Below are 25,440 nucleotides of genomic sequence, written 5' to 3'. Positions count from 1 at the left end.
TTTAAAAGACAACAAACGTGAGGCAAATAGAACCAGTCCTCTGGTATTCATAACATAAACAAATAAACATAAAACCCCACTTAAATGAAAGTCGTTTTGGTTGCAGACGATGGAAATGCGACCTGTTAATGGCACGGTGCCCCAACACCATCGTTAAACTGGCACCGCTGTTATAATACGCAGACGCAATTATATACTTAGCCTGTGAGATATCAATGGTTGATAACCCAGTTAAGCTTCGCCAAGAGCTGAGCAGTGATCGGTAATATACCTGTCTGTTGTTTCGTGTTATGTTCTGTTACGCGTTAAATTTTGTTTCACTCTAAATACATCATGATGCAAAATTAGTAGCACCTTACACCTAAAGTATTGCAATCAGACATATACGGTATATTGGCTCGAACGATAATTTGTTTAACCTGTGAATGTCCATAGTTCAGTGGCTCTCACTGTCAGATTCCTGTCAGTGTTGTCACAGCCTACGGGGAGGGGCGTTCAGAAGACAGGTTTTCGAAAATGATTAAACAATATTATTACCCCTTTTATTTGTCAGGGTGTTGTGTATGTCATAACAATCAAATAAATAGGCTAGTCCTCATGTACAGAGCAGTTACCTAAATTCGTGGATAATCTGAATTGTGGATATTTAATATTATTGTGATATCTCGTAAGTTAGTCTTGAATGACGTCACACAGCGGTACGTTTGATGTATACACACTCCCACTCTTTGCTGACAAAAAAATTCCGAATGCTGCATTACATATAAGTAAAGTAAAACCAAATGTCCAACATTGCAATAACTTACCCCAGATCACTAATATGAAAATTTGGCCTACCTTAAGAATACAGTACCACAAACTTTTCAAACACATGACAATACCCTATGACATAATTTGTAGTATTTTGTTGCCAGTCACACCGGCGAAACAATGCCCTGTGACGACAGGGGTCATCGAGTGTCCATAAGCTCCTCCCAGTTATCTATCACCTCTACACGCAATGTCATTGAATACACCCAGTGGTGTTGAGAGTTTTTTGAATATTTGTTTACTAAGAATGCAGTTTATTAGGGATATTATTTGGGCGCTGAACACATCCAAATGTCGCCAGTGTTAGGGTAGGTTACCCTGAACTCTATCCTTAGCCCTTGGATCCCCTTTACGATCATTAGGGTTAGGTACCCATTTAGTGGCTATTAGATTACCCAAACTCTATCCTTAGCCCTTGGATCCCTTTTACGATAAATCACCCCTTTACGATCATTAGGGTTGGGTACCTGTTAGTGGCTATTATAGGTTCTATAGTGGCTCCTAATATTCTTCACACAAAAACGTTTCAGGATGAAATAGTTTGTGTCGAATATTTTCACTACTGGAAACTGTCATGGAACATTCACACAAGTCACTTTCACCGGCTACATTTTTTCAGTACCGATTCAAAAGCGAACTCACCGTTGCGTCGTCACTAGCCCTGCTCATGCCTCCCTCGTTCCTTACTATTATCCACATCATCCTTACGGTGTTCCCTACCACACTTTTCTGTCACAAAAGTCACCCGACGAATTATTAAATACCATGTCATTCATGCGTACTCGAGAGTTTGACATCTGATGTCTGACGCCTGTAGCCTGGAGCCTGGAGCCATTTTCATTTCGCGCCATATCGGCTCATTCCTCACCACTTGGTGTCTTGTAGATTACGGAATGGGACAAGTGTGCCAAATGGCATCGGGATCATTCATAAGTGTCCGTAGACTAAAGTCACATCCTCACGAGAAGTTGTGGTACTGTATTCTAAAGGTGCTCGGTCTTGAATGACGTCACACAGCGGTACTTTTGATGTACAGACACTCCCACACTTTGCTGACAAAACATTTTCGAATTGCTGCATTACATGTAAGTAAAGTAAAAATAAATGTCCAACATTGCAATAAATAACCCAAGATCACTAATATCAAATTTTATGTTAAAGTTCACAAAAAGTAAAATAAAATAGCTTCCGTAACACCAGCATCTTGTAATCTGCTTGTCTAATTATTACACACTAACTGTACTGGGGTGTTGTACATAGTGATTACATTACTATTACACCGTGAAGATCTGGGGTAGAATAGGTTTTAAAAAACCCATCCTTGATGTAAAATGCGACTATGCATGTCGTGAGAGGCTCTCTGACTTGGTTGTTGCATGTCATCATCGATCGATGCTCATGATGTCAATCACTGGATTGTCTGGTCCAGGCTTGATTATTTACAGCCCGTAGCCATATTGCTGGAATATTACTGAGTGCGGTGTTAAACAACAAACAAACAAACATTACTACTACCCACTCCATGAATCAAGGTGGCGTCACATTTTGTGTGCACATGAATGGATGGTGAATACTTATGGCTTCAGTAGACAAACATTTCAGTGACGAATCTTCGGCATTTTCTTTTCGTTGTATAAATGAATTATTGATCAGTGAGTATACAAAATGAAATTGTACATTTCAACCACAAATTTCAGTGCACTTTCCTTATGTCCACGAATTAAGATTAAGCAAGGGTAGATGAAATAGTTATGACAGAAGTGCCCCTTCTTCCACCCCTCTGCTCAGAAACCACATCAGCTGATCAGTATTTGCATAAACTTCATGTAGATATGCTGTGTCTTTCAAGTGCATCTTCCCGAGGCAAGAGAGTTAACTGACTTTAAAAGTCCAGTTTCCACCCTTGCTGAACTAGGCTTGAATTACTGGGCTCGACCGTTGCGCCCCCAGTGGCTGTTACCAATTATGTCCCTTCTAAGCCTCTCCTATGGACCAGTCAGATTCCACCTCTCGTATCACTTGCGTTTGCTTCACACAAAAAGGTGGCACCCAGTCAGGACGATCTGATTGATAATCAAGATCTATATTGTGATAAAACGGGTCTTACATTGCAAAATGCATCAAATCACGTGAGCACCTTGATTAAAAACATGAAAGGATTTGGAAAATATCTGCTGACAACGACAGTTTACGAACCGGATTTGATTACGGTGCGCTATTTTGATTGGACTATGCATATACTCGTTAGCCCAGACAAAACGTAATTCCATAATACCAGCCTAGTTCGGCAAGGGTGGAAACTGGACTTTTAAAGTCAGTTAACTCCTTTGCCTCGGGAAGATGTTCAAGTGTGACCTGAAATGAATATATTTTCCAATCTCCATCCAGCACCCATTACCAATTGCCTGAGTGTAGGCTCCGTGTAACAAAAAACGCTGTATAAATATTTAGGAAAAACACAGGGCACTGTACAACAGTGAATTTGCTTCAGAAAAATGGCATTAGAACATTTTCATGATTTTATCTTATTTTGATATGACTTTTTATAATTAACCAAATTTGAAAAATGGCTTATGTTAGAGACATTTTAGATGAAAATGGTCTGAAACCCTGTACAATGTTTATTTTGCAATATGTGTTACATCGAGATGTTATGACGTGCAGAAAGAGAATTCTCTTGTGACATACATAGGTTGTGTAGTACTTTAAGTCTTTACTTTACTTTAGGAATGACTCGACTGTATTTAATTAGTCTTTTGCTTGTATTCTGAGTCTCACTCCCATTATTTACCAGCAGGAAATTCAGCTATGGATGATCAGTCCCCTGACATGACAGACATCCTTGAGGATGATCTTGACAGAGCACTTCCAGTGGAGGTCCTGGGTGTTCCGAGTCGCGTTGCAACACTGGTCAACTCCCCAACAACAGACACCCTGGACTCTGTGGCCTTGGAACCTTCGCCTACTGACGAGGATGAGTGTGAAGAAAAGACTGATGGAATAAATGATGCTGAGAGTGACCAACAAGGGCCAATCACATTCAATACATCCAATGATACGTCTCCCACCAGTGAAACACTGAGTAATGAGCAGCAGATAACTGACATCACTGACACCTTCTCCCAGGTCGAGGTTGGGAATCAGGAAACTGCGAACCAACCTCAACCAAGTCTCAGTAGCTACTTTGACAGTCCTTTTGGGGATACTGATGCCACTGACTTCTTTGACTCTATCTCAGGTCCACCTGAAAGTCCTGGGCTTCAGACTGTGCATCAGTCAGACATTATTCAAGCTGACACATCCGGCTTGCAAGCTCTCACTGAGAGTCAGTTTGACAGCTTGACAGGAGGGGATCAAGGGAGTGAAATGGAACAGTCAGATTTGCAGGTGTCACAGTTGGAGGATCCTGAAGTAGATCTGGTGCAGGAAGCAGCTCATTCAGATACCCAGCCCATCCATAGGGAGCCGGAGAGCATTCCCTTTGAGGGGGAGACACTGTTGGCACCTAGGGAGCTGCAAGGTAGTAGTGAAGATCTGCTCAGTAAAAGTGGATTTGAATCCTTCACAGCACAAGGGGAGGAAACTCTTGGTCCATGTGGAGATGGCGGTGAGATGATGAAGGCATCAAATCAAGAGTCGAGTCTGAAGACAGCTGAGCAGTCCATGCTGTTTCCTGGATACCAACAGGCTCATCAGACGCCGAGTGTAGGAACAACACCCACACAGTTGTCTCCACTGTCAACTCCGGTCCACCAGACTGCAACAAGTGCCCCTCCACTACAGCAGTCCCCAGGGGCGTACTCCTATTCCCAGCCTCCAGGTCTTGACCGTCAGACGTCTGTCCCCTCAGCCCCTCCGAGCCCATTCCGCCAGTTTGACGGCCCCGCCACCACTACCCCTTCAGCCTTCTCTACATTCACAGATGGAGCTGATGACCCCTTCACATCCAGTCTCTCCACTAGTGATGCTGACCGCAGATATGATGCATGGCTGCCTTCAGATGCCACACGACATATTCTGGTGACCATGGCAACCAGTGCTCCTGGAAGCTACGTTCCACCTGCTGAACACCTCAGTTGTCCTAGAGTGATGAGCAGTGAGCCCCAGGTAGGAGACCGACGGTTTGACTGATAAAGGTCAATAATGAGTGTACTCACTGATATGTTATTGAAGAAGAGTTTGGAGTCATCACACAGATGGCAACCTTACATTGTCAGCTTACCCATAAAGATCCAGGTTAAAATAGGTCTTCAGCAACCCATGCTTGCCGTAAAAGGTGACTATGCTTGTCGTAAGAGGCAACTAACGGGATCGGGTGGTCAGGCTCGCTGACTTGGTTGATGTATGTCATTGTATTCCAATTGTCTAGATCAATGCTCATGATGTCAATCACTGGATTGTCTGGTCCAGACTCAATTATTTACAGACCGCCATCATATAGCTGGAACATTGCTGAGCGCGGCGTTAAACAACAAACCAACCAACCATGAGTTAATCCAACCTGTCCTCAGCTCATTTTAGTGGCCTACAAGTAACGTAACTAGATTTAGGGAGAAAACAAGTGGTCCAATAATACTTTCACTTTCTCAGGACTAGCAGACAACATAGCATACTATCCTGAACTTGGTCAGTTTAACGACAAAACTATCTGCAAATATATCGATACATTTTTTCAAGTGTATATCTGCCCCAAGAGACATTTCTGAGTTTAAAATTTGCAGGGAGATCCGGTGCGTGACCTGGTGTACCGCTATATGGGGGAGCAGGAATCGGTCAAGCGGAAAGTACTGACGTCACTATCTGTGCCACAGGACTTTGCTGGCTTGGAGCATCTCATTGTAAGTGTCGCAGGACCCCCAACGAGCCAGGGATGGTGGTGAATCATAAGGATAACTTGCCCGTCCTGAAGTTGCAGGCCTGCATTTGTGAATACATACCAGAGTTGATGACAAACAAATTGTCATTTTTCTTCACTACTATGATTGGTAGGGCTGGGACGATACACCAACTGTGCAATCTGATACATATCATGATACCTTGCTCACGATCCGATACGTATCATGATAATTACATGTGCTGTTATCTGTGGTGCGTAAGGCTTCTTTTTCATAAACAAGATGCACGCTGACGATTTACAGTTGGCAATGTCAAGTATGGCACAATAGATGAACATTTTTATATTTTCACCATTAATTTTCACTACTAATTAGTGTTTGGTGTAACAATTATTAAAGAAAACGTATTAGGTAAGAATTTTATTTTTTACTTAGTCTGCAACTGTGATTGATACTTGTATTGAGCAGTAAAAAATTGCGATCCACCAATGCATCAGTGTATCGTCCCACTGCTACTGATTGGCCTCCCAAGATAAACCAATCAGATGCACTCTTTAACAGTTCATAGTTCACAGAAGCTTATAATGAGGCAATGCACAATTTGGAATGAAATTTAGTTATGATTTGCAGTAAATGTGTTTAAATACAGTATATCTACACTGACTGTCAACATAAATAGAATCATAAGTGATAAAACTTCTACTAGCCAGTCGGGCATGTAGGAATAAATTTCACCTATCCAGATAGAAATGTTACCAGCCACAAGACAGCGAACAGGCAGCTATTTCAGACACCGCATCCTTACTTTGTCAACTTGCTGACCACGTTAACCTCTTTGGTCATGAGGACAATGTATCTGACCATGAATGATAAGGTCTGTGGTTTGAATCCCATCACAGACCTCTGACATTTTGTGGCTGTCACATAAGCAAACAGATGTCACTTATTCAGTCAATCACTGGTTTTCCTGGATGAGCATTGATCATTTACAAACACTTTGATTAAGATGGAACTTTGCCTACATTGGTGTTATTTAACAAACAAACAAAACAATAAACCAGATTCACTCTAAGGGATTGTATCATACAGGGATGGAAATTAGCTGTATCCCGCTAGCCTGGACCAGTTTTGTTAATGTTAAACGTATCTTAAGTGCTAGTAGAATTTCAAACATTTTGGTTGTATTGCTATTCATTATCACCATTCGGAGTAGTAGACATTCATGGCTAATTTAAGGGGCACGTGTGGCCCAGTCGTCTAAGGCGCCGCGATTCGCTGTGCAGAGTTGCTTCCCTTGGGCACGCCAGGAACCTATGATTGTGGGTTCGAATCCCGGTTCACCCCGATTATGTTTCTAGGTTTGTCAGCACCATACCCGTGCTCGTGGGTTTCACCGAAGTGGTAAACGTCTGAGACCTGCATCACTTCGGGCTTTCCGCCCACATTAAGCTGACACGCCGTGATATAACTGGAACACTGTTAAAAGCGGCGTTAAACCCAACTCACTCATGGCTAATTTTCATCCCTGTCATATACATTATAATTGTTTTTGATTTTTAGTAATTTTTAAGCATTCAAATAACTAACTGTAGTGTGATAGGATTCTTGGAAATCACATGTATGACACCAGGGACTTAAACTGTATGATATTTTTTTGTAACTGCGATCATTACTCATCGTTGTTTTAAGAAATAAAAATTAGAAAATGTACAAAATGTCAACCTAAAGAAAAAAGAAATCTGAAGTCAGTCGTTTGTTCAGGTGACAATATTGGTTAGTTGTGACATCATGAACTACGGATTTTGTTCCTAACTTTGATGCAGGGGCGGCCGGGTAGCCTAGTGGTTACGCTCGTCACGCTGAAGACCCGCGTTCGATTCCCGACATGGGTAAAATGCCTGAAGCCCATTTCTAGTGTCCCCCGCTGTGATATTGCTGGAATATTGCTAAAAGCGGTGTAAAACCATACTTACTCACTCACTCACTCACTCACTCACTCACTCACTCAACTATGATGCAGTGTGATCACTTCAACTGACCAATCTGCATTGCAAATCTATGTCAAAATATTGTAAAGTTACTTAACTCAATCATTGTTATGGGTGTATTCTATGTTCAGTCTGCAGGGTGTCTGAGGGCGGCGGTTGATCTGACTGGGAAGATGTTGGCTGATGCTGGACAAGGGGAGGCAACTGGTGGGGAGCCAACTCAGCAGTCCCAGTACACACTGCAGGTACAAGGAGCTCCTTAATAGTCTGACTGCCTCTGTGGTCTAGTGGTAGAGCGTCTGCCTGGAATCGAAGGTGCAGGGACGATTCTTTTTCCTGTCATTTGTATTGATGATAGAACAATTTCACTAAAAATGTGTCGCTGGCAGGATTCAAATATACAAAGTCTGCACCAAAATTGCCCCCTCACTATTCTCGGAAGCTATGTGAAGTGCAAGAACTTTTCTTGCCAGGCGTTGTAGCCTTCACTTTAGAATGGACTGCTTACTCTGTGATCAAGAGGTTAAATGGGCTTTGAATACTCAATGCCATTTAGAAAATGGTCAAATTTAGCAAATGTTATACTCGGGATAACACTTTCTTAATAAAGTACAAGTACCTTTTGGGGTTGAGTCCATTATTGTACCTTCTTTTTGAACAGCTGTGGTTCTGCCGTCTGTCGCTGCTGGTTCGTCTTCGTCTCTACGATGTTGCTGATACAGAGCTGCGTGGCTTCCAGACCCTTGACACACCAGACCTTTACTATGAGTTCTACCCCCATCTCTACCCGGGCAGGAGAGGTAAACGCACTGTAGTGAAGCTCAGTAATAGTCCACATCCGTCTCTATCCTCGTCCATACCCAGGAAACAGTAGTGTCCAATTGTACCTCACCCTGTTTCTCTACCACAGAACTTCTGAAAGGAATTGTGATCAATACTACCACACTCCCTTATCCCAACCCTAATACCTGACACCTGGTGATCGATATTATCAGTGAATGACATATGTCAAAAATCCAACTGGCTAGGGGAGCTAGTTACCTTTCACTAACACTATCCCACAGCAAAGATTACTGGTCCTCCTGGCTGGGGGAGCTAGTTACCTTTCACTGACACTATCCCACAGCAAAGATTGCTGGTCCTCCTGGCTGGGGGAGCTAGTTACCTTTCCCTAACACTATCCCACAGCAAAGATTGCTGGTCCTCCTGGCCGGGGGATCTAGTTACCTTTCACTAACACTATCCCACAGCAAAGATTGCTGGTACTCCTGGCTGGGGGAGCTAGTTACCTTTCCCTAACACTATCCCACAGCAAAGATTGCTGGTCCTCCTGGCCGGGGGATCTTGTTACCTTTCACTAACACTATCCCACAGCAAAGATTACTGGTCCTCCTGGTGAAATATTGCTAACCTCCTAGAAAACTACTGACCACAGGAAAGTGATGCTGGATACTATCCTACCCCTATGGTGCTAACCGAAATAATGATAGGAGAGATGATTGACACCATCCAGCCATTTAGCTCTACCCCGAATACCCCTAACAGGAGAGGTGATCAGTACTACCTGTGCCATGTTTGCTCTGGAGGGAGAGATGTGTGATCACCAACCAAGTGACCACACCTTCCCCCTACACTATGTCGACCCTGCAGTACACCCTGTGTTGTGTGTGACCACCCCTTCCCCCTACACTATGTCGACCCTGCAGTGCACCCTGTGTTGTGTGTGACCACCCCTTCCCCCTACACTATGTCGACCCTGCAGTGCCCCCTGTGTTGTGTGTGACCACCCCTTCCCCCTACACTATGTCGACCCTGCAGTGCACCCTGTGTTGTGTGTGACCACCCCTTCCCCCTACACTATGTCGACCCTGCAGTACACCCTGTGTTGTGTGTGACCCCCCCTTCCCCCTACACTATGTCGACCCTGCAGTGCCCCCTGTGTTGTGTGTGACCACCCCTTCCCCCTACACTATGTCGACCCTGCAGTGCACCCTGTGTTGTGTGTGGACAGTAGATGGTGTTTATGCTCCTGGTGTTTGTGTTCAAGGCTCCATGGTGCCGTTCGGAATGAGGCTGTTGCACGCCGAGCTGCCGAGTTTCCTGGGGCGCAATCAGGAGGCTCTGGACAAACTGTATTACGTGCTGGCTGTCATCAACAGGGTGAGTGATGAAACAATAATGTTGTATGTGTCTTATATCCCGTGTATTGTTTGGCATGTGGGATCCCTGTATGACCACATCTTCCCGAGACAGCAGAGTTAACTGACCATAGAAGTCCAGTTTCCATGCTTGCAGAATTTGGCTGGAAATTATGGGGTAACATTTCAGCTGCATAGTCCAATCAGTATCGCGTATCGAAATCGACATCCGGTTCATACAACTGTCATGCACATATCGATTGATTGCATAATAGGTAAAGCATGTGTACCGACAACCTAGCGTCAACAGATATTGTTCAAATCTTTTCATGTTCTTAATCAAGGTGCTCATGTGATTAAACACACTTTGTGAAGTAAGATTGGTTTTATTACAATATACATCTTAAAATCAATCGGATTATTTTCACTGGGTGACATGATTTTATTTGAAGCTAATACAAGTGATATGAGAGGTGGAATCTGAGTGGTCAAAAGGTGGGACATAGAAGGGACATAACTCATAATAGCCACAGGTGGCACTATCATCGAGCTCAGATATTCAGGCCATTTCGACAAAGGTGGAAACTGGATTCTTGCAGTCAGTTAACGCCCTTGCCTCAGGAAGATGGTATGTCCAATGTATAATTTACATTATGACTTGTATGACATACATTTTTCCCAAGAACACCGTGGCCTGTGTGATAAATACGGTGTATGCTATGACACTTGATATGTCGTGTATATGCCGGCATGTGTGATATAGCCCACATATACTGTGGTACCTATACTGTGGTACGTTATATCCGGTCTATGCTTTGGCATGTGTGATCTGTGTTGCTAGATGCTGTGTAACCTGGACACAGGGCTGGCGGAGGATGGGAGTGTGTGGGAGATGTCAGCAGACAGCAGGAACAGTGAGTACACGGTACCTGGGAGGACACATGGCCATATCTAGGGGACTAGCTTCAGTGTTTTGGTTAATACAAATATTGTCTGCATTTCAAAAAACATTCTTCTGAACAGTTGATTAATTATGTATTGTTATAACTAATGTGATTGCTTGGTCGAGACGACTTGTATCCCACTGATAACAACAGGACCAATGAAGAAGAAGAGGCTTTCATGTTTATGTTATTGCATCAAATGTAATGTTTATAGACAATGTTAATAGCCTCTGAAGTTAAGAACTAATTTTAGACAGAGGTACTTAGTTTGGAGTCCCAGATAATCTCTGTGTCCACAGATGTCTTTAGGTGCATTTGTTTGTTTGTTTGTTGTTTAATGTCGCACTCAGCAATATTCCAGCTATATGACAGCGATCTGTAAATAATCAAGTCTGGACCAGACAATCCAGTGATTGACATCATGAGCATCGATCCATGCAATTGGGATAGATGACATGCATCAACCAAGTCAGCGAGCCTGACCACCCGATCCTGTTAGTCACCTCTTACGACAAGCATAGTCGCCTTTTACGGCAAACATGGGTTGCTAAAGACCTATTCTACCCCGAATCTTCACAGGTGTCTTAAGATGTAAGGTCTATAGATAGTGTCAATTGTATTCAAATGTCTACAGTATACATACAGATAAGGGTATGCAGTATTATAGGTATATCGGTAAATTGAGGTTCATTCTTTTCACGATACGTATCACAACATCTTTTTTACATGCTCGATATATCGGGTGATGTGAAATAGCTATTTTTTCATGTTATTTTCTTGCCAAATGTCTTCGCAGCCCGCAAGATGGATGCATATTTATTGACTGAGTAAACATCATGTTGTACCAGCATCTTGTTTTGTTCCATTTTGAAATTCAATTCATACCTTTAGGTGTCAGATTGCTGCTGAATTCAAAATTTATAATTATAAAATATATTGTGATACGTATCGCAATACAGCCTTGTACATCACAAAATATTGTGATGCACTTGAAACCTCCAATACCCATCCCCACATAAGTGTTCAATGTCTGTAGGTTGGGTGTGTCAATTGATGTCGCCCCCTAGGGTATGTCTGTGTTACGGAGCAGTTCAATAGTTCAGTGAAGGAAAATATATGTTAATACCTTGTTTTGAGACATACCTCAATACCCTGTAAAAAACATAACTGTGAAAATGTGCATGTGTGTCATGATATATAAAATTCTCTACAGGTTATTGATGACACTCTGTTTCTTGCAGAGTCTATGGAACTGTGGCGTCAACGGGAGGTTCAGACTTTGTACAAGATTGCTGGCGTCATGGTGTTCGTAAAGGTAGGTGACAGGTTTATAAGTAACAACTTTCATGTTATTAGTTTGTTTGTTTAACGCCACACTCAGCAATATTCCAGGTATATGTGACGGTGGTCTGTAAATAATCGAGGCTGGACCAGACAGTCGAGTGATTGACATCTTGAGCATTAATCCACGCATTTGGGATCGCTGACATGCATCCTCAACCAAGTCAGTGAGCCTGACCATCTGATCCCGTTAGTCGCCTCTTATGACAAGCATAGTCTCCTTTTACAGCAAGCATGGGTTGCTGAAGACCTTTTCTACCCCAGGTCTTCACGGGTCATGTTATTAAGAAGGTCTGCTCAGGAAATAAGTACTAGGTAGTTATTCATGGACATGCCTTTACTTCATGTTTACATGCTAAACTTTTCCCCAGGACTACGAAGCTGCTCTTTCTGTCTACGAGTCTCTGGAGGAGAAGGTCAAGGACAACATGGAGTCTCTGAGGAGTGGCATTGGGCGAATATATCTGCAGGTAGATTTTGTTGTTTATTTTAACATTTAGTTTCTGAAATGAAAATATTTTACAGAAAAATTAAAGTTGTCAAATTATCTTGATGAAATAAGAAGATCCTGGAGATTCTCTTCATTTTCAGAAACTGCAGTAATCTAGACTAGCCTGTTGTTATACCCTTGCATGGGCTGTATTGAATATATTCATTTCAGGGTCTGTATGAAAGACTATTTTTTACTCTGCAGTCAGCAATAAGAGCTATGGCCCATAATGGCGTATGGTGATATGGAATCAAGATATTTCAGGGTTGTTTCAGTGTTGGCTGAAATCCAAAAATTGTTCAGGTTGAAGAATCTTACCATTTTTGTGAACTGCATATTCAGCAGTGGGGTGGTGCTGACAAGCACGAAGAGTCATTATCTAGGATTCAACCTGAGGATAAGCAGATCCTGACATGGCTAAGGTACACCACTCTGCATTTAGAATTGCAGCACTTTAGAGTCCTGGCCTCCAAACCACCAAGGGTCATGAGGTGATAATCTGATCTTCTGTTACAGATGGGTAATGTTCCGGATGCCCTGACAATCTTCAAGCAGCTGGAAGCAGAGTCTGAGAAGGGAGACAACACAACCAGCTGCAGGAACTCTGTCAACAGGTAATGTAGGAGGAGGGTTCAAGAGAGAAACATAAGGACATTTGCCCCATCTCCTTGCAAAAGATGTTTCATAAAGATTTATTTGATTGCATTGAAAAAGTGCTGGAAACGGGCTCAACCTTTCATCCAATACTAAATGACCCAAGCTGCAAATGACATCATTATAAATTACGTGTGCAATGATATGTGAAAAATATTGAATCTCTCCCTTCATGTTTGTCTTGGGGGCAAGAGTGGCCCAGTCGTCTAAGGCGCCGCAATTTGATGTGCAGAGTTGCATCCGTTAGGCATGCCAGCAATCAATGATTGTTGGTTTCAATATAGGTACACCCCCATGATGCTTATAGGTTTGTCAGCTCCATACCCTGATGACAGGTTCCACCAAGGTGGTAAAAACCTGAGACCTGTATCACCTCGGGCTTCCCTTCCATGTCAAGCTGTGATATAACTGGAATCCTGCTAAATGCGGTGTTAAACCCAATTCACTCATGTTTGTCTTCAGGGGTCTGGCTGCCATGTGTCAGAACAACTTCTCGGAGGCGTATGGTCACTTTAAGTTAGCTGTGCAGTTGGAACCACTCAATACATGCGTAAGTTGTCACGCCATGTGTTACAATGGTGATGTCTGGTTACACTATTAACAAAGGTTGTTGTAGGAGAGCCTGTGACAACTAAAATATTATGTCTCCAGTTACACTGTAACTATGGTCCATGTAATGTAATGTATTAGGTGGCAAGTCTCCAGTCACACTGAAACTATGGTCCATGTAATGTAATGTATTAGGTGTCAAGTCTCCAGTTACAATGTAACTATGGTCCATGTAATGTAATGTGTAGGTGGCAAGTCTGCAGTTACAATGAAACTATGGTCCATGTAATGTAATGTATTAGGTGTCAAGTCTGCAGTTACAATGTAACTATGGTCCATGTAATGTAATGTATTAGGTGGCAAGTCTCCAGTTACACTGTAACTATGGTCCATGTAATGTAATGTGTAGGTGGCAAGTCTGCAGTTACACTGAAACTATGGTCCATGTAATGTAATGTGTAGGTAGCAAGTCTCCAGTTACAATGAAACTATGGTCCATGTAATGTAATGTATTAGGTGTCAAGTCTGCAGTTACAATGAAACTATGGTCCATGTAATGTAATGTATTAGGTGGCAAGTCTCCAGTTACACTGTAACTATGGTCCATGTAATGTAATGTGTAGGTGGCAAGTCTGCAGTTACAATGTAACTATGGTCCATGTAATGTAATGTATTAGGTGTCAAGTCTCCAGTTACACTGTAACTATGGTCCATGTAATGTATTAGGTGGCAAGTCTCCAGTTACACTGTAACTATGGTCCATGTAATGTAATGTATAGGTGGCAAGTCTGCAGTTACACTGAAACTATGGTCCATGTAATGTAATGTATTAGGTGGCAAGTCTCCAGTTACACTGTAACTATGGTCCATGTAATGTAATGTATAGGTGGCAAGTCTGCAGTTACACTGAAACTATGGTCCATGTGATGTAATGTATTAGGTGTCAAGTCTCCAGTCACACTGAAACTATGGTCCATGTGATGTAATGTATAAGGTGTCAAGTCTGCAGTTACACTGAAACTATGGTCCATGTAATGTAATGTATAGGTGGCAAGTCTCCAGTTTACATTACATGGTCCATGTAATGTATTAGGTGGCAAGTCTCCAGTTACACTGTAACTATGGTCCATGTAGTGTAATGTATAGGTGGCAAGTCTCCAGTCACACTGAAACTATGGTCCATTTAATGCAATATTTTAGCAGCAGTTGAGCTTCTGGCCTGTATTGCCACTTTGTCTACATTCCATGTTATGTCATAATGCAATGTGGTCAAATCTAATTTACAAAGAGAGGCTTTTATACCAGCACAGGATTTTATTAAAAACAAAACATATGTCATATGAGAATCCCCCTTCCTGTCTAGGCTGTCAACAACATGGCGGTGTGCTCGCTGTACCTGGGCCGCCTCAAGGACGCCCTCAACACGCTGGAGTCCCTCGTTCACCGCGACCCTGCCAACAACCTCCACGAGGGCATCCTCTTCAACTTGTGCACTCTGTATGAGCTGGAGTCCTCACGTGCGCTGCACAAGAAACAGACCATGCTGGACCTGGTCAGTCGACACAAGGGTGACGGCTTCCCAATAGTGTGCCTCAAGATGACCTAGACATGCGTCATGTGATGCCAAGGTCTCTGTGGGACCTCGGGAGCAGAGCTAAGGTCAATATGATGTGACGGAATCTGGGTCTTACACACTTGACAATACTGGAATGGTTGTCATGTGTTGACCTTCACTTTGTCGTCGGAAGGGGAGGTAACTGAGGACCAAGCAAACCATCGAATGTTGAAGTCCTCCCGCCCCCCTGCGGGAAGCTGCAATAAAAAGACAGTGATGATTATGAAGAATATATACATATGTATTTGAACTTCTTTTTGTAAAAAGCAAATATCATGAACATTGACTGCATATCTTTGCAGGGTTGGTGTCATGTCTGTACATCCACTATGTGTGATAAGTTTCTGACCTTGAATGTTTTGTCGAGAGTTTTGTCAGGGTTGTTGCTTTCAAGATCATCACCATCCCATTTCTCCAGACGAATGTCCCGCCCTAGAAACTGAAACATGAAACACATTGGTACTGTAGCTGTTGAACAACAGTGTCTAACAGCTCCATCATCATTTCCGACTCTGGGATTGTGGGGGTAGGCAACACACAGAGGATGTTTCCTACTGGGCTGTATGGCAGACAAATATTTCTCTAGAACCATCTTGTTACTGTATATCATGGTGATTATCTGAGGGGATGTGTGGACTGCTGTACATTCCTTAGTATTTATTTCCTTGTTAATGCAAACTGATTTACTGTATTATTAAAAATATGAAGAAAAAATAAAATATAATGTCTAAGATATTTTTTGAGTAAGTATTTCTGTTTATGGAGGTGTGTTTAGTGATGGCATGCGTTCAAGCATAGGGACGTTACCTCCGACCCCCGAGCCATTATCTCCTCAGACACCTCCAACTCCTCCAGCCTCTCCTCCATCTGCAACATCAACAACCAACAACATCAGCCATTTCAACATCAACAACTGCAACATCAACAACCAGCAACATCAACAACCAGCAACATCAACAACCAGCAACATCAACAACCAGCATCATGAACTAATATCAAACAAGATTAACTGGGGTCTGAGTGAAAGGGGTAATGCTGTGGAAGGTGGGGAGGGCATGGAAGGCATTGGTTGTGAGGTAGGTAGGGCGGGTGTGCAAGATTATTGGATGACATGTACCTGCTGCAGAAGGGCTTGATCACGTTGACGGATCACTTCACTCACACTACGGTGCACACTCTGAAGTAGCAGTCTGCAAAATATTCATGTTGGTCTATCAAACATGAGAGTATCCAAATTACGTAGATCAATGTCATGCCAATCACTTATTTATTTACAGACCACCATTATGCAGCTGAGTTTGGTATTAAACAACAAAGTGAGTGAGTGAGTGAGTGAGTGAACTGACTGACTGACTGACTGACTGACTGACTGAGTATGGTTTTTCGCTGCTTTTAGCAATATTCCAGAAACATCACGGCGGGGAACACCAGAAATGGGCTTCACACATTGTACCCATGTCGGGAATCAAACCCGGGTCTTCGGCGTGACGAGTGAACGCTTTAACTACTAGGCTACTCGACTGCCCCTAAACAACAAAGAACAACTCTCGTGGGAACAATTTTCTATTCCAAATTCAGAGAAAGGGCTAATCTAACATGGTATTTTGAGATTTGCACTCAATCCAATGACAAATACCAAGCATTACAACCTCTTGCTATGTATTCATCCTGTTATCAGTGAAGTACATGTAATTTTACAAACCATAACATGAGCCATTTGTTTTATATATTAACATAAATTGGGCAACTTTACATTCCTTTTGGGGAATTTTTTAATGACCTTTGCTCTTCAGACTCGGGGCCAAATAACGACCTCTGAGCAGGTCTAGATAAATCCCTAAACGATGTCCATTTAGCTTGTAAACCCCGTACATCCCACTATTCACACATGAAACTGAAATCAAGTTGTTTCAACATTGGATGCAAGATTGAAACAAGTCATTGTGTGTCACTTCTGATCACTGTTTCCATTCACTTTGGATCAGCCATGTTTGTTCACAAAATCTCTGTAATGATTCATATTTGTTCAAATAGATTTATATGACCATAATTACACTAACTTTAGACACAGTTGGATTGTAAGCAATGGTTAGGAACAACAGGTAAATGAGTAAGGCAAAAAATCACATCACAACGCCAACATTATTTGTACATTCAGGCACTGATCGACAAACATAGTGAGGGTTGTAGAGACAGCATCACAGAACTCACTTTGTTCGGAGGTAGCATGTGATCAACTTCATCCGCTTACACTCTTCTACCATGAGCTCACCCTGGTGGTTGTGGCTGTCATGTAGTGCCCCCTGTTGGCAGACCTGTGCAAGCTGCAGCCAGAAGTGAGTGTAGTGTGGCTGTTGACCAATCAGGAAGTGGAGACAACTCTCAGCTTCCTGCCAGTTATGTGTTGCTATGGCAACCTCAGACTTAAGAATGTAACTCTGCTTCTTTTGATCAATATTCTGAGCTGTTTCCACCTAAAAAAGAACATGGTGCAAACAGGAGAACTCACAGATCAGTCCATGCAACATGAGTATGTCTCAATAGCAGGGAGTTATTGGCACTTCAAAGTGAGGTGAGGTGAAATGGGGTTTAACGTTGCATCAAAGATTATTGCACTTATAAAGCGACGTGCATCCACATTTGTGTGTTTGTGTGGCTGCTTGTACTAGTCCGGACTGATGCCGATTTATAGTGCTAGCTCAATGAGATACCATGCCACAGTTTAATATGAATACCCCACTCAGACACAGTATACCGACTCCAAGCCAACCAGTCCTTGTTTTAGCCCCTTAATGCCGAGCGCCAGACAGGATAACAACAAGTACCATCTTTTAACGTCTCTTGGAATGAAGCGGCCAGGAATCGAACCCCGGGCCTTCTGCTCCCCAGGCGGACGCACTACCACAAGACCACGGAGGCAGGAGTTTATGGCCCTTCAAAGTGAATGGTCCAACCTTAAGGCTGATGCGGACTTGTAAGAAATGGTTAAAAGTATTGTAAATCTATTGTTATGTGAGCAATTGAGCGAGTGAATATTTTAAGGCACAGTCACATATTTCAGCTATATCACAGTGGTCTGAGTCAGACAACCAGAGGTTGATATCATGAGCAACAACTCACTGAGTCCAGCACAATGAAACACACATTAACCACCCGATCTTCAATAACTTGCCTTTAAGACAGGCATTTCCTCCCAAGCATCCACAAGAGTGACATGACCTAAGACATTAATGTCATGATGCCTGAACAGAATAGCCAACCAACTAAATGTGTCTTTACTATGGCTACAACTTGCCTTGGGCCTCAAAAAGGAACTGCCAATAATATTATTTGATAACCGTTTCAAAATATGACATCAGCTTCCTTAACTGCCTTTCAGTCACCACCAAACCATTACTAAAGGACATGTCTTTCATTGACAGTAACCTGTGAAGATCCGGCTTAGAAGTGATCTTCAGCAACCTCCCTTGAGGCAACTAACGGGATCAGGTTGTCAGACTCAGTGACTCTGTTGATGAGCTTATCCCATATCTCGATGCTCATGTTGTCAATCACTGGATTGTCTGGTCAAGACTTGATTATTTACCGACCATATAGCTGAAATATTGCTCAGTGCGGCGTCAAACAACAAATAAACAAAACACTGACAGTACATCACTACACAACAAAAGACCAGAAGAACATTTACAGTCTTCAGTTTGACAATATTCAAGGTTGGTAAAAAAAGATATGGAGGTATGAATGTCTAAATCTGAATAAAAAGTCCCCCACTGCACATCCCTGCTGAAGATCTGAGATACCATTAGGACTGGGACGAGTCCAAATTTACTACCTGGGTACCCGACCCCATTACCCGACCCAACCTGGGTACCCCCTGTAGGTATCAAGAATTGGGTACAAAATGTCTGCTTGGGAATTGTTTTACTGGAGCCCTGTCAAAGAGTATTTAGATACACATATAAAACAATCCGGTCATGCATACATTGATGTTGACTGATGTGTTATATATATTCAAACACACCAAAGTCAGAAGAAATCATGACTTGTCATGTAACATGGAGCTATAGAGAATTTTTGTCACTTTTTCACATGACTAATCATGGGTACGGTAATTCCAGAGGGTACCTGGGTCCAACTCAGTACCCACCCAACCCGAGTCCCCAAATCAGCCGTCCCAACCCTATGTACCACATCCTCTGTCACACTAGCAACCCACCAAGTATTGTGCGGTGTCCGCTGCCTCCTGAACACGCCCCAGTCTCAGGTAGCATCTTGTCATGGACTGGTGGAGGTCTAGTCGGGTTGCCTGGGCATGTCCGGGCAGTACCTCTGTCACAGAACAACCGGGAACATTAGACAGAACACAGGAAACCTGGCAACACGGAACACTGGACAGAACACAGGAAACCTGGCAACATGGAACATTAGACAGAACACAGGAAACCTGGCAACACGGAACATTGGACAGAACACAGGAAACCTGGCAACATGGAACATTAGACAGAACACAGGAAACCTGGCAACAAGGAACATTAGACAGAACACAGGAAACCTGGCAACATGGAACATTGGACAGAACACAGGAAACCTGGCAACAAGGAACATTAGACAGAACACAGGAAACCTGGCAACATGGAACATTGGACAGAACACAGGAAACCTGGCAACATGGAACATTAGACAGAACACAGGAAACCTGGCAACATGGAACATTAGACAGAACACAGGAAACCTGGCAACACGGAACACTGGACAGAACACAGGAAACCTGGCAACACGGAACATTGGACAGAACACAGGAAACCTGGCAACATGGAACACTGGACAGAACACAGGAAACCTGGCAACATGGAACATTGGACAGAACACAGGAAAACTGGCAACATGGAACATTAGACAGAACACAGGAAACCTGGCAACACGGAACATTAGACAGAACACAGGAAACCTGGCAACACGGAACACTGGACAGAACACAGGAAACCTGGCAACATGGAACATTAGACAGAACACAGGAAACCTGGCAACATGGAACATTGGACAGAACACAGGAAACCTGGCAACATGGAACATTGGACAGAACACAGGAAACCTGGCAACACGGAACATTAGACAGAACACAGGAAACCTGGCAACACGGAACACTGGACAGAACACAGGAAACCTGGCAACATGGAACATTAGACAGAACACAGGAAACCTGGCAACATGGAACATTGGACAGAACACAGGAAACCTGGCAACATGGAACATTAGACAAAACACAGGAAACCTGGCAACATGGAACACTGGACAGAACACAGGAAACCTGGCAACATGGAACATTGGACAGAACACAGGAAACCTGGCAACATGGAACACTGGACAGAACACAGGAAACCTGGCAACATGGAACATTAGACAGAACACAGGAAACCTGGCAACATGGAACATTGGACAGAACACAGGAAACCTGGCAACACGGAACACTGGACAGAACACAGGAAACCTGGCAACATGGAACATTGGACAGAACACAGGAAACCTGGCAACACGGAACACTGGACAGAACACAGGAAACCTGGCAACATGGAACATTAGACAGAACACAGGAAACCTGGCAACACGGAACATTGGACAGAACACAGGAAACCTGGCAACATGGAACATTAGACAGAACACAGGAAACCTGGCAACACGGAACATTAGACAGAACACAGGAAACCTGGCAACACGGAACATTAGACAGAACACAGGAAACCTGGCAACACGGAACATTAGACAAAACACAGGAAACCTGGCAACATGGAACATTGGACAGAACACAGGAAACCTGGCAACAAGGAACATTAGACAGAACACAGGAAACCTGGCAACATGGAACTTTAGACAGAACACAGGAAACCTGGCAACAAGGAACATTAGACAAAACACAGGAAACCTGGCAACAAGGAACATTAGACAGAACACAGGAAACCTCGCAACAAGGACCATTAGACAGAACACAGGAAACCTGGCAACACGGAACATTGGACAGAACACAGGAAACCTGGCAACATGGAACACTGGACAGAACACAGGAAACCTGGCAACACGGAACATTAGACAAAACACAGGAAACCTGGCAACATGGAACATTGGACAGAACACAGGAAACCTGGCAACAAGGAACATTAGACAGAACACAGGAAACCTGGCAACACGGAACATTAAACAGAACACAGGAAACCTGGCAACACGGAACATTAGACAGAACACAGGAAACCTGGCAACATGGAACACTGGACAGAACACAGGAAACCTGGCAACATGGAACATTGGACAGAACACAGGAAACCTGGCAACACGGAACACTGGACAGAACACAGGAAACCTGGCAACAAGGAACATTGGACAGAACACAGGAAACCTGGCAACATGGAACATTGGACAGAACACAGGAAACCTGGCAACACGGAACACTGGACAGAGCACAGGAAACCTGGCAACATGGAACATTGGACAGAACACAGGAAACCTGGCAACATGGAACATTAGACAGAACACAGGAAACCTGGCAACACGGAACATTAGACAGAACACAGGAAACCTGGCAACACGGAACATTAGACAGAACACAGGAAACCTGGCAACACGGAACATTAGACAAAACACAGGAAACCTAGCAACATGGAACATTGGACAGAACACAGGAAACCTGGCAACAAGGAACATTAGACAGAACACAGGAAACCTGGCAACATGGAACATTAGACAGAACACAGGAAACCTGGCAACAAGGAACATTAGACAAAACACAGGAAACCTGGCAACAAGGAACATTAGACAGAACACAGGAAACCTCGCAACAAGGAACATTAGACAGAACACAGGAAACCTGGCAACATGGAACATTAAACAGAACACAGGAAACCTGGCAACATGGAACATTGGACAGAACACAGGAAACCTGGCAACACGGAACATTAGACAAAACACAGGAAACCTGGCAACATGGAACATTGGACAGAACACAGGAAACCTGGCAACAAGGAACATTAGACAGAACACAGGAAACCTGGCAACACGGAACATTAAACAGAACACAGGAAACCTGGCAACACGGAACATTAGACAGAACACAGGAAACCTGGCAACATGGAACATTAGACAGAACACAGGAAACCTGGCAACATGGAACATTAGACAGAACACAGGAAACCTGGCAACATGGAACATTAGACAGAACACAGGAAACCTGGCAACATGGAACATTAGACAGAACACAGGAAACCTGGCAACACGGAACATTAGACAGAACACAGGAAACCTGGCAACACGGAACATTAGACAGAACACAGGAAACCTGGCAACACGGAACATTAGACAGAACACAGGAAACCTGGCAACATGGAACATTAGACAGAACACAGGAAACCTGGCAACATGGAACATTGGACAGAACACAGGAAACCTGGCAACATGGAACATTGGACAGAACACAGGAAACCTGGCAACATGGAACACTGGACAGAACACAGGAAACCTGGCAACATGGAACATTGGACAGAACACAGGAAACCTGGCAACATGGAACATTTCAGGGAACCCGGTAACAGGAACATTGGACAAAACACAGGAAACCTTGAAACCAGAACATTAGACAGAACACAGGAAACCTGGCAACATGGAACATTAGACAGAACACAGGAAACCTGGCAACATGGAACATTAGACAGAACACAGGAAACCTGGCAACACGGAACATTAGACAGAACACAGGAAACCTGGCAACACGGAACATTAGACAGAACACAGGAAACCTGGCAACACGGAACATTAGACAGAACACAGGAAACCTGGCAACATGGAACATTAGACAGAACACAGGAAACCTGGCAACATGGAACATTGGACAGAACACAGGAAACCTGGCAACATGGAACATTGGACAGAACACAGGAAACCTGGCAACATGGAACACTGGACAGAACACAGGAAACCTGGCAACATGGAACATTGGACAGAACACAGGAAACCTGGCAACATGGAACATTTCAGGGAACCCGGTAACAGGAACATTGGACAAAACACAGGAAACCTTGAAACCAGAACATTAGACAAAACACAGGAAACCTGGCAACATGGAACATTAGACAGAACACAGGAAACCTGGCAACATGGAACATTGGACAGAACACAGGAAACCTGGCAACATGGAACATTTCAGGGAACCCGGTAACAGGAACATTGGACAAAACACAGGAAACCTTGAAACCAGAACATTAGACAAAACACAGGAAAGCTGGCAACACAGAACATAAAACAGAACAGAGGTAACCTCGCAACCAGCACACAAATTATGTAAAATGGTTACACACTGCAACTGTCTGATTATCTTTTCATTCAGCCTTCCAGCCTTTACAACAAATACACAGTACTCTGCCGAAAAACCCGAATGGGATAGCAGAACCAACTGTCATGTCAGAATTATTTCAAATTTCTGTCCACAAGGGACTAATTTTACAGTTCCTACATTTTGAACACCATTGAAAGAAGCCCTGATTGCTTTCATTTCAACATACTCGGTACAGTGGGGTGGTTGGGTAGCCTAGTGGTTAAAGTGTTTGCTCGTCATGCCGAAGACCAGGGTTCGATTCCCGACGTGTACAATGTGTGAAGCCCATTTCTGGTGTCCCCTGCCATGATATTGCTGGAATATTGCTAAAAACGGTGTAAAACCATACTCATTCACTCACTCACTAGGTACAGTGATATGTGTCCAAGATTAATGTACTCTGTCCAAGTTTAATGTACTCTGTCCAAGTTTAATGTACTCTGTCCAAGGGGACAGCTGTGCCACAAGATATCCTATCCTCAGTATTATCACATCCTGGCATCACTTTAATTGGGTGACTTCTCTCATGCATCTCTGTGTGGCAAGACCCTAGCTCTCTCACAGTTACATCTCTTACTGAAGGACTTGGAATACATCTCAGCTGCTGATGCAAAGTTGCCATGGCGATAGTGAAGGTCTCCACTGAACTTCAGCAACTGAGAGTTTGTCTCGGACACACTGTCATCTGTCAGGTTCAGTTCGGACTCGAACCACTGAAACATGAAACATGTGGGTATATTTAAAATGGACTTTGAAGTTTATTTCTATATTTTATGACATTATTAATTTAGGATTATCAATGCATAATGTTTTCTTCATAAGCCTGATATGGTTTCTATGGAAGATGTTGTGTGGACCTTGGATAAAACAGGTCCCAAGCATCCCATTGCCACAATCTCAGTAAAATCAGATCTTTTTCTCCACAACAATACGACACCTTCACAGTTCCGAATGCAACAACTTAAAACAGCACTAACACATTGTTGTGGATATTTTATACATCCTGTCATTTCTGATTGGCATGGCAGAAGGGTGTACTATCAAAGGGATATTTCAGTTCATGAGGGTTTTGTCTAACAACCAAATTTCTGAACTGAGGTGGTAAAAAATGAAGCTGAATTATTTCAGTAAACTAACATCTGATTGGCTCAAGAACTCATGTATCCTTCCTTCGGATTGGGTGGTCAAAGTTCACTCAGGGTTCACCTGAAGCGACTTTCTATGGAGGAGGCATCAGATCTTGAAGCAGTAAGGTGTCTTATTAGTAAAAGATCTGCCCTTAATGAGATTGTCAAGAAATATCATATCAGTCTGGAATTAAATGAATGTGGAGCAGGCAAACTGGTGACTGAAGCCATACACAGGGTACAATGATACAATCCTCTTTCACCCAGGTAGAGTGTCAGGGACACATTCTTAACCAGGTCCCCACTGTCTATCTAATATTGATGGTTTCAGAGTTATTTGGAGTATTCCTCATGTCATGTACTTGAGACTTTCCACAAAGTTGGTTTGCCCAACAAAGGAAACAAATACTTGACCCCTTCTCTTCCACACAGTTGTCGAGGTACTGACCAGTGGCGCGCACACTTTAGCGTTGAACGATGTGAGGGTCGGGATGTTACTCCGATCTCGTGTCTGCCCCATGTCCTCATCTTCTAGTGCAAGACCTAGCTCCATGGCTTCCTGCTAGTGATCTCCCTCTCTGTCACAGTTCCTC

General features: G+C 43.3%; 2 protein-coding genes across 3 annotated transcripts; one reads left to right on the top strand and one right to left on the bottom strand.

The window, feature by feature from the left end:
* Nucleotides 1-213: 213 nt before the first annotated feature.
* On the top strand, nucleotides 214-16,082 carry LOC139479803 (trafficking protein particle complex subunit 12-like). Of its 2 annotated transcripts, none has more exons than XM_071262683.1 (12): nucleotides 214-262; nucleotides 3,608-4,917; nucleotides 5,532-5,648; nucleotides 7,765-7,878; nucleotides 8,295-8,433; nucleotides 9,681-9,793; nucleotides 10,613-10,685; nucleotides 11,957-12,030; nucleotides 12,428-12,526; nucleotides 13,063-13,160; nucleotides 13,663-13,750; nucleotides 15,113-16,082. In XM_071262683.1, exons 2-12 carry the CDS (start codon nucleotides 3,619-3,621, stop codon nucleotides 15,353-15,355), a joined length of 2,457 nt encoding a protein of 818 aa, XP_071118784.1. In that variant the 5' UTR covers nucleotides 214-262; nucleotides 3,608-3,618; the 3' UTR covers nucleotides 15,356-16,082. The 2 variants fall into 2 exon arrangements, with proteins under 2 accessions (XP_071118784.1, XP_071118783.1); XM_071262682.1 differs by having other exon boundaries at nucleotides 216-262; nucleotides 3,605-4,917.
* On the bottom strand, nucleotides 15,057-25,440 carry LOC139479804 (uncharacterized protein C8orf76 homolog). The gene is made up of 8 exons (XM_071262684.1): nucleotides 25,296-25,440; nucleotides 24,298-24,433; nucleotides 19,581-19,693; nucleotides 17,576-17,838; nucleotides 16,482-16,554; nucleotides 16,172-16,231; nucleotides 15,714-15,803; nucleotides 15,057-15,561 (listed from the first exon to the last, which is right to left on the bottom strand). Exons 1-8 carry the CDS (start codon nucleotides 25,398-25,400, stop codon nucleotides 15,466-15,468), a joined length of 936 nt encoding a protein of 311 aa, XP_071118785.1. The 5' UTR covers nucleotides 25,401-25,440; the 3' UTR covers nucleotides 15,057-15,465.

This window comes from Haliotis cracherodii, unplaced genomic scaffold (genome assembly GCF_022045235.1).
Source record: "Haliotis cracherodii isolate W230 unplaced genomic scaffold, xgHalCrac1.p SCAF_4, whole genome shotgun sequence".
Taxonomy (NCBI): Eukaryota; Metazoa; Mollusca; class Gastropoda; order Lepetellida; family Haliotidae; genus Haliotis; species Haliotis cracherodii.
Note: the sequence above shows the minus strand (reverse complement) of the source record. Positions and strands in the feature narration are given on the sequence as shown.